General features: G+C 40.6%; 1 protein-coding gene across 3 annotated transcripts in view; it reads left to right on the forward strand.

Annotated features, from left to right (window-relative positions):
- Window positions 1-1,157: 1,157 nt before the first annotated feature.
- Window positions 1,158-10,518, forward strand: part of LOC121815641 (extracellular serine/threonine protein kinase FAM20C-like) — a 35,739-nt gene continuing 26,378 nt past the window's right edge. The window contains exons 1-8 of one of the 3 annotated variants that reach the window (XM_042227391.1): window positions 1,158-1,604; window positions 1,887-2,339; window positions 4,074-4,249; window positions 7,779-7,857; window positions 8,113-8,205; window positions 8,429-8,544; window positions 8,723-8,903; window positions 10,401-10,510. In XM_042227391.1, coding sequence (XP_042083325.1) covers window positions 1,891-2,339; window positions 4,074-4,249; window positions 7,779-7,857; window positions 8,113-8,205; window positions 8,429-8,544; window positions 8,723-8,903; window positions 10,401-10,510 — 1,204 coding nt within the window. In that variant the 5' untranslated portion in view covers window positions 1,158-1,604; window positions 1,887-1,890. Of the gene's footprint in view, window positions 1,605-1,635; window positions 1,770-1,886; window positions 2,340-4,073; window positions 4,250-7,778; window positions 7,858-8,112; window positions 8,206-8,428; window positions 8,545-8,722; window positions 8,904-10,400; window positions 10,511-10,518 lie in introns of those variants that run through there. The other 2 variants (XM_042227392.1, XM_042227390.1) reach the window with 2 other exon arrangements.

A 10,518-nucleotide genomic window follows, 5' to 3' on the forward strand; every position in this document is an offset into this window, starting at 1 on the left:
TTTTTGAAGCAGTGTGGGACCATCTTGACAGATCAGCACAAAAGGCAGCCAACATCCAAAGAAGAATGTCTTTCTAGAAGCCTGGAGAACTATTCCTGAAGATTTTTTAAGGAAATCAGAAGAAAGCTTACCTCAGGGAGTTCAGGCTATGTTGAAGAATAAAGATGGTCATACCAAATATTGACTTTCAAACTCATTAGAATTATATAAACTATTTTTAACCTTAAATATTGTATATGAGTATGTTTGCATGTTTCAGTGCATTGCTGCATTTATTTCCCATTTTCCTATCAAAATGCAGGTGTTGGAACAACATATAGTGCAGTTCAGACGACAGAAAAAACTTATTTCAACAGGCCAGTGCCAAAGCACATTCCTACAGAGTGTGGTGAAAAGAAGAGGTGATGCAACGTAGTGGTAAACACGCTCTTGTCCCAGGGATTTAAAAAAATCATGTCACTGCAATCAAGCTCAGAATGAAAACATGTTTTTTCTCTGTATCAACATTAATATTTTCTCATAGTACTTTTCACAGAAAATATTGTGTTTACATGATTTGCAAAGACAGCACAGTGGTGCAGTAGTGTGAAAGGTTTGTCTGTGTTGTGTCACATTAAATTGGATAAGCAGTTAAGATAATGGATGAATGGAGAGTTTAATTCTCGCTTTCTGGCCTTTTTCTTTTGCAAGCTTCCCAAAATAATGAACATTTAAGTAATTTAAGTAACATTTTGAATCAGTCTGATTCTGAAAACACCTTGAGCCTAGCCCCCTGAATAGGTTACAAAATTTCAATAAGATGCACAAATAACAGCTAATCTAATACTCTTTAGTAAAGGGTTCTGCAAGCTAATATATTCTGTCACTTGACTCTGCTCTGCTCTAGCATTTTGTGCGTTTGTATGGTTTAGAAAGATGTGTCTTTCTCATGAGTAACTGTGTGTGAACTGAATGTTCCCCATGGAATAAAGTTCATCTTGTTATCTGAAAGTGTGAATAAGGTGTTCTTCAAAGAGTTTTCATCTCTACATTGTCATTGGATCTGAGACCGGCCCGAAGCTTTCAGCTGAAAGCTAGAAGGCAAGGCAAGGCAAGGCAAGTTTATTTGTATAGCACAATTCAACAACAAGGTGATTCAGTGTCCTGCAAACAGACAGAAGAGCAAAACTTGTCTTGGAAAGTCCTGAAATGAAGGACAGAAGTCTTTCTGCAGCAGTAGCAATATAGCCATGCTTATTGTAAGAACAGACAAAATCAGGCTTTAAAACTGAAAACGTATTTAAACTGTGTAAAGATTTAACAGATTTAGGTGTATTTATTAGGGGTTTTTTTTGCCATAAGCTACATTTTTTGCTTTTACTCTTGTCAGAGAAGGATGACATTATACAGGGCAAATGCTTTACCCCCCAACCCCCTCTCCCCCAATCACTTGGGTTGAAAGAGATGAGTAAACACACTGATTTATATCCAGATCACTTTAACCTGGCACCACTCCTGGTCGCATGTAGATAAAGAAGACAAGGCTGACTGGATACTGAATCTCTTTATTATTCCTCTGGGAAACACACTAACAACAGCTGAGAGGTGTCAGGCAACATTAAAAGGTTTGTGTACGTCACTCTTTACTCACATTTTCTCTTCATATGCCAGATGGAGACTCCTGTGATTCATGAATGCATTACAAGGTCAAATTAGAAGAAGAGCAGGTGAAGGAATATGAGCCTTTATCAAGGCTATGTTCTACTTAATACTGGTATTTTGCATTTTTGGTATGTTTTTGCTTTAAATTTTACACTTTGCTAATGTTTCATTAAAAATCTTCTTCCATTTTCTTTTCTCCCCCTCATGCATTCACCTCTCCTCATTCTTTATCACTCTCTTTTCAGTAGGATGATGTGGCGTATACGCCGGCGCTCCAGGACAATCTGTCTGTCCTTGGCCTTCGTCACCATTTTCATTCACCTCCTCCTGGCTCTTGTTTCATTTTCCATTTACCACCAGCCTTGTGACACCCCACTGCCACCCAGGACACACATTCCAAGAGACCTGGCACACACCAACTACACCTCTGTGGTGATCAGAGGTCCAGCTGAGCTACCAACTGATAATATACAAACAGATTCTTCCCATAAAGATGGAAAGAAGATGGTTAAGAGTCATGTACGACCACTTTCTGACAAAGGAGGCAAAAATGCCTCAATTGAGTCAGACTTGCTAAAGCTGGAGGCGTTGTTTGGTCACCCACTTTACAACATGCCCAGCCCTCCTGTCCCTGAAGAGGACTGGCTGCTGAGGGTGAAACCAAAAGTCAAGGCGAGTGAGAGGAGCTCCCAGAGGTGGTCAGTATGATGCACTTAATAATATGCAAAGACCGTATGCTTGTGACTCATGCTTCCTTTGACAGCATCACTCCTCAACACCACAGTCAAAAAGTACTTTAGCTTTCTAAAACTACTTTCCTTCACCAATCTTTGCTTTGGATATTTTGCTTTAGCACCTTTCAGTTCATATTCAGCTCACTTTTACTTTTTTACTGAAACGTCTCATACAGTTAAATTCATAATTTGCTGTATAAAGATGCAGTTTTTGTAGTTCTTGGTCTGCACACCATCCCAGCGGAGTTAAAGTCAAACTAATACATGATTGAAGGGCAGAATTTCAGCTGTGTTTCCTTCCTTGAGTTGCATGGGAATAATTCTGTCATCGTGCAGGTCTTTTGGTCACAATGAACTAACCAAGGGATTCTTTTCTTTTTAAGAATGTGCCAGATTGTTGACTGACCCCTTAATTCTTTGATAGATGTATCTATTGTTTCAGCATAATGATATACTCCTCCTTGGGCCTCATATTTGAACTCCAAAAAGCTATGAATTGAATCAGATGTTAATTCTACTCCATTTGTCATGAAACAATAAGAGAACAGGCCTCATCTGGCCATACATTGCTTTTCAGTCAATCATATGCATAAAAATGGCCTTTGTATAAAAATCTGTCCGTAATTCCTAGAGTTCATGCACAGTTTAAAAAAAAACAAAAGATAGAAAAAAAGAATTAAAGCAGAGAGTGTGCAGTTCAGTCAAATACTAACTGTTTAATTGAAAATCCACTGGGGTGTATGGAAGCAGAAGTACAAAAAATGTATCTATGTCCTAAAAATGATGAGCCTAACTGTAAGTGCAACACTGTAAACTGTACAAACTGTTTCCACAGTAACTACAAGACATTAGATGAATCAATAAAAAGCTCCAACCTAATCACAGTATTTCTAATTTCACAGTATTCCACAGTAATTCTGGTTTTATTGCACCTCTTTGTATATTTCTCTGAAAACATGGTCGGTCAAGATTTTCACCAGATGGGTGAGACTGCAGGGAGCACACACAGTATCTTGTTGCTGCTGACAGTGTTGCTCCATGTATTCAGCTACTGTGGCCCATATTGATGTAGCCTAAGCAAAACTAAACATATGGGCTACAGTTTTCACAGGCACAACAAGAAATGTGAAGATGCTGTGCTGGCTTTGTGAAATACACTGAATATGCTGCGGTTGCTGCTGATCAAAGCGCTCCCAGCTGGCTCCTTTTACATTTGGCCTCGCTTCTGCGTGTTCTGTTGACATCTTTAAGCGTTCATTGCAACTATAGTAAAGCAACCAACGTGTCTAACAGCAGTTAATCTTCAAGTAATTCCTCTCCCCTTCGGTTGTCTTTTCCTGTGCATCTGTCTAACAGTGAGCAGACACACCCACACACAGAGACAGTGAAACAGCGAGCAGAGGAGAGCAGTGACACAGCCGAGGCTCTCAGCTAGATTAAAACTAAAACCTTAAAAAGTGCTCATCAGTTTGGTAAATAACACTGACTGAATGCTCCGTGCTCCACTTGTCCCTCCACTTGTAATGTAGTGTGGGAGGTCGCTCTCTCAGCCTCTTTGTGAACAGTGGTATGGATTGCAGTTCTCTAGTCATGAATGGTCATGACTGGATGAATGTGTGTCTAATTTTAAAATGCTTGGTTAAAGTAGAAGAGTGCTTTGTAGGTGCATTTCATTCACCAAATGCAATCATTATTCAGGGTGAGTGCGAGCCAGGACGGCTATGAGGATGTTCACTGGAACAGCAGCAGTAGCAGCCACCCTGCGTGGCTGCGCTTTCACCTGGGCATCTCCCGCTGGCAGCTCTACCCCCATCATGACCCCAACATGGAGCCCCTGATGCAGCAGCTCGCCACCCATCGCATCGTCAGCACAGGTGTGATATTCAGATTCCGAGTTTTATGTTTTTCTTTTGGGCGAGCTAGTGAACGCCTCTTTATAATGCTTTCCTTTTGTTGTTATTCAACAGTATCAATGTATGGTTACAGCAGAGCCTGATGCTATTACTTCAACCACATGCTAATGATGATGTGCCACAGCTGAGGTGTCAGACAACCATGGGCTGGGTGTTTTCAGAGTAGTAAACTGAAGCATCTGAGTCAGTTTTTAGTTGAGATAAATAAATTGGTGTGTTAAAGACTGCAGCCTGCTCATGAAATGACTTGAAAAGAAGTAGCTCCAGGACAACCAACATTAAAATTACGCTCAACCTGTAAAGGTTTGTGGGCTACAGGGAGGGTAAGAGCAGAATAAAGAGCAGGCTTGTTGTGAGTATGTGACACCTGAGGTTTAGGGCCTGTCTTTCAATTTTAGATTCACTGTGAAGTTTCAGTGAAATGAAAGCCACTGTGAGGGACCTTGGGGGCTCAGCAGAGGATGAGCAGGAATACTTGAACTACTGACCATGTAGCAAACTTAAAAATACACATTTCTTTATGTTTGAACTTCTACACTGATAATAAAGTTTGGGTGGGAGGGGACTGTCTGGATGGTCCACAAACACGACTTACTTGTCAAAAAGTGTAACAGTATATACTATCAGTCATTATGTGCAGTGCCGTGAAAGTGTTTGCCCCTTCCTGATTTCCAAGGTTTTTGCACATTTGAGTGTTAGACAAAGATAACCCGAGTAAATATAAAACGCAGATGATCCTCTGGACTTTGGGAAAATAGTCTGAAGAGACAAAAGATTAACCTTTTAGAAGGTTTGGGCCTCGTAGCATCTCCTGTAAAAGTAACACAGCAATTCATGAAAAGAACATCATACCAACAGTCAGCAGTGGTAGAGTGATGGTTTGTGGCTGCTTTGCTCCCTCAAAACAAAGACTATTTGCTGTAATTGATGGAAACATGAATTCTGCTCTCTGCCAGAAAATCCTGATAGTGAATGCCCGACTGTCAGTTCATGCCCTGATCTGAAACACACCGGCACGTCTACTTCTGAATGGTTAAAAAACAAAATGAAGGTTTTGGAGTGGCCCAGTCAAAGTCCAGACTCAAATCTGGTGGAGATGCTTTGACCTTAGGGGCTATGCATGCTTGAAAACCATCCAGTTTGGCTGAATTACAACAATTCTGCAAAGAAGAGTCAGAATTCCTCCACAGTGATGTGAAAGACTCATTGTCAATGATCAGAAACACTAAATTGCTGTTCTTTCTGCCAGTGGTGGCACAGTCAGTTTTTGGGTTTAGGGGCAATTAGTTTTTCCCACAGGGCAAGCAAAGGGTTTGGATAGCTTTTGTCCCTCAATAAATTAAACCATCATTTGAAAAATGCATTTTCTATTTATTTGGTTTGTCTCTGCATAATATTAAACATTTTTTTGATGATCTGAAAAGTGTGACAATGTGCAAAAGACTAAGAAAGAGAAAATACTTTTTCACAGCACCATCTGTCCATTGGTGCCATGAAGTTGGGATAAAATGTCATATCAAAATATATTCTATAGCTTCCTGTTATGATAGGTAACGGTGGTGTCAGTGATGGTGTCAAATATTAATATTTTTCTTGAAAAATGCTCTTGCTGTAAATAGATCCCTGTGTAACCTTATTCACCAGTCAGGCGTTGATGACTCCTTTCACCAAAATAAACTGAAGGACACTTAACAAGAAGAAACTCACCAATAGCAGTGAACTGAATCACACGTGCAGTACATGGCAAATTATATTGTAATACTAACATGTTAACATATTCAACGGTGCTCAAAGATAGTGAAGTGCAGTCTTGACCATCTCCAAGAAAACTATATTATCAGAGCTGCTCCAGTACATTCAGCAGCAATATCTCTCTAACATTTCCTAACATTACCCACCCAAAGCTAGAGGTCATACCAAACAGATAGAGCGCAGGTAGAAAAACTCTGAGTGTTGACGTAAGATGTGTTTCACTGATTGGATTCAGCAATTAATTTGTAGTAGGAACAAAATGTTATTTCAGCTTTGAAAGACAATATAGCCTTGGCTGAACAAGCAAGGCCATAAACACAGGCTGAGATGGGTTTTTTGTTACCTTGTTTGGCATGGCATGTGAATGAAACTTCATACAACCTTGTTAAAAGAAACCGTTGTTGAAAAGCACAAGGCCGCACGCTCCATGTGTGTAAATAATTGTAGAGATTCACAGAGATTCACTAAAACTACAGTTGTTTGTATCGTAGCACAGTTGCAAGCATAACTGTGAAAAGTACGTTTGTAAATTCAGTTCAGGATCACTTAAATTTAGATTTTTCAAAGTTCTTAGGATTGCTTTATAAAGTTTTTCCAGAGTAGCCTTCCAGAAAAAATGTGAGTAAAGGACAGATGTTCCTGTTAAAATGTTACTGCATTAACTGTGGAAAAATGAGAATACGATTTTATCCATCCATCCATCCATTTTCTTCCATTTATCCAGTTTAGGGTTGTGGGTGATGGAGCCTCTCCCAGTTGTTACACGGTGAGAGTCAGGCGACTTCCTGGACAAGTTGCCTGTCTGTTTCTATAAAATGCAGTCTTGTGAAAAACTAAGAATGATTCAGTAGCTTGTAGAACCACCTTTAGCAGCAATAACTTGAATAACTGAATTTAGTCAGACAGGTGAAGGCCTGCACATTGACTGGGTCATCGCAGCACCTCTTTTTCAGTCACTCTGTTCTAGATTTGCTGCTGTGCTTGGGATCAAGATCCTGTTGCGTGACCCAGTTTTAGTTGTCAGAAACACACCTTTGACCCTAAAATAATTGTTATATATTGTTAGTTCGCGATCAACACAATGATCTGGTGCTCCGAACTGTAACATTTAACCTGCTAACTGAGGCTTGTAGAGTCTGAGATGTAGCTCTTGGGTTTTTTGTAGTTTTTCTGAGCATTACAGGGTCTCACCTGACCTGGGTTGAATTTTCTGGGACGTCCATTCCTGAGACAATTGTGTTAACACACACCTGAAAACTTCTGCTTTAACAGAGGCGGTCGCATTAATGCTGTGCATTTAATTATCAGTGCCTGGCTGCTACTTACCCTCTTGACTGTGGAAGCAGTAATAGTGTGCTTAGGTTTTTACAGCACTGCATAGACACATGATCTTATAATGCTGTTTGTGGTAGATATACATTGTCTTTGTGAAGTGTCAATATGTGTGAGAAACACGTTGTGTGGACATTTAGGTGTTTATCCTCAGATTGATAGAAATGTGCTATTTGCATGATGACACACATTTGCTCTTTTTCCAAAGTCTTTCTAGGAAATAAAGTCTCTGCTATCACAATTTATGTGTGTGTGTGTGTGTGTGTGTCTGTGCGCGTGCATGTGTGTATGTGCTTTTTTCCTGAACAATGGCCAGTGTATTGTCACAGCGTGGCGTATTATTTGTGTGTTTGTGAGTGTGTATGCACTTTGTTGCTATGGTAACACCCTCTGTATTGTATTCCAGTGCAGAAATCTGGGGGTACTCAGTTGAAGCTGGTGATGTCATTTCCCAGCTATGGACAAGCCATGTTCAAGCCCATGAAGTAAGCTGCTAATGGCAAACCCCTACACAGTCATCATAGCTCTCAGTGTGTATAAGACTCCTTTATGGCCTCTTGAAACAAGAACAATAAGTGGAGATGGGAAACATGGATGTCTAAGTTGTCAGACAGCTGTATTGTTTGAGTGAATAGTAGAAAAAATGTGTCTCAAACTCCTACTGTCTGTGTGCACTTGTTCAAATCTAGTGAGTCAATAAATAGACTCTTTCTGATGTGCATTTTTATCTTTACTGACAGGCAGGAGAGAGATGAAGAAACCAACTACAACCTGTACTATTTCTCTGACTTTGAGCGGCACAATGCAGAAATTGCAGCTTTTCATCTGGATAGGTATCAAGTCAAATTTCTCTTATCCAAAAGGGCACAGCAACACACTATTACAGAGAGCACCACAAGGGAAACGGTGGACAAAATAGCCACATAAAAAAAAATGCCAGTTATGTAACACTATTATAGTTTCTTATCTCTTCTCTTCTCAGCCTTTTTTTGGGGGTCTTTTATCTCTGCACTTAATCCTGTCCTCATCTCACACTTTGTTTCACACTCTCTGCAGGATTTTGGGTTACAGGAGAATCCCCCCTGTGGCTGGGAGGCTGGTGGATGTGGTCAAGGAGATCAAAGACGTCACTACTGACCGCAAGCTGGCACGAACCTTTTTTGCCTCCCCTGGTAACACTCCAGTACACCCTTTATTAATTCAGCAGGCTTTAAACGCCCTCATATGTCAACCTATTATAAATTCATTTTATTTTTCATATTTTCACATCACCAAAAACATTTTTCTGTCATTTTTTCCTGTTCACTTGCTTGCTTTTCTCCTTCTCTGTGCACCTCTGGCTCCCCCTAGTGGGAAATGAGTGCTTCTACGGCCAGTGCTCCTACTACTGCTCAACAGAGCACGCTGTGTGTGGCCGCCCCAGGGACCTGGAGGGCTCCTTGGCTGTCATGCTACCAGATCTCTCCCTGGCAAGGCGCAAGACCTGGAGATCTCCGTGGAGACGTTCCTACAGCCGAAGCAAGCTGGCAAAGTTAGTGGACGCCCTGGGCTGTCCAGCCATACAGAAAACAAACGTGCTCAGTGATAAAGGAAAGCTTACACCCTGCACTATATCAGTACAAAGTTATTAATATAGTGTTTACAAAAGTTTTAGCAGTGGCATAAATTTGATACACTTTGCCACCTAATTTGTTTTGTTTCTATGGTTTAGCAAATAGCAAACATAAGCATGTCATAACTCTAACTGTCATAACTGGCAAATAAATCAAAGATATGCAAAGAGTCAGCATTAAAGTGTCGACACTTGTGCTTCATAACTACTGCAGTTCCCCGTGGCAGGCTGGATATTAGCTCGTGAACCAAATCCTGTTTCCTTGGTGATTTCATTCCTGCCTGATCCGTGCACAGCAAAATCTCCAGTGTTAAATTAACACTAGTACTATACTAACACCGAGCAGTGCTGATTTTCTAACACTGGAAAATAACTCAAAATGTTAGAAATATTCCAGTGTTAGAAAATTTAGCACTGCTCGGTGTTAGTCATTGTAAATCTTCAGAACTGACTAGGTTACTTTTAAACATATAACACTGTCAAAAGTGTTCATTTAACACTCAGATGAGTGGACACATATAGACACTCTCTAGTGTTAATTTAACAGGGGAGATGTTGCTGTGTGCGTGAAGCTGGTGACGGTTTGTTGGCTGATTGCTGACTATTTGCATTCATTTGGTTTATTCGCCAATCAAAGTCGTTGAAAAATACGAGAAGCCCATGAGTAACTATTTGTATTCGGTTTGTAAAATTCACAATACATATCATAGCGTGCTTTTAGCACCTCCTGGCCAACACGCACAACTGCACACTGATCTCTGGACTGCTTCTTTGCCAGCTGCTCTTCATACTCATCTTCCCACCTACTGCATAAATAAGAGAGGCAAAATCAGAGGCTGTGAAACAGCTGTGCCAGCCAGCCTCTCCTGGCACTGCCCCCTGAAACCTCTGCTCCACCTCTCCCCCTGCAGCTGAGCTACGATCATACACCATTACTGTAATGTTTACCAAGTAATGCAGGATTTAGTATCCCAGCATCTTCTAAGCTCCCATCCCATGTAGTCTGCTGTTCTTGTCATACTGTCTCCTGAAACAGAACTGCTAACCTGTAGGTTTACTTACCTAAAGTATATGTTCCTCGCAAATATCTAACTGCTGTTTAGTCTTATGTATCCTGTAAAAACAGAATAGAAATCCTAGAAACTACCTGCAGTTCCCAGATAGCTGTCCTCATATTTCCTACACTTGACACTTCTGTATAAGTAGGCTGTGAACTTAATGTTCATTTCTTTAACAGAAACTCATAAAACTTTGATTAATTACGCTGTACATCATGGGTTGTAGTTAACATGATTTAGTTTTCTGCTGGAGGTGATCATTCAATCCATTTGAATAATGAGCTGTGGCTCATTTGAATGCTAATAAAAAGCTGGATGTTCCTGCTCTATTTTATCTTACAAAGAACGTGGTTTTCAGGTGGGAGACAGAACCCGAGTACTGCTCCACGGTGAAAAAGACACCGCCATACGACAAGGGCACACGACTGGTGGACTTCATAGACATGGTCATACTGGACTTCTTGATGAGTACGTTT

The sequence above is a fragment of the Haplochromis burtoni genome, unplaced genomic scaffold (assembly GCF_018398535.1).
Source record: "Haplochromis burtoni strain Fernald_Lab_line unplaced genomic scaffold, NCSU_Asbu1 Contig_258, whole genome shotgun sequence".
NCBI classification, from domain to species: domain Eukaryota; kingdom Metazoa; phylum Chordata; class Actinopteri; order Cichliformes; family Cichlidae; genus Haplochromis; species Haplochromis burtoni.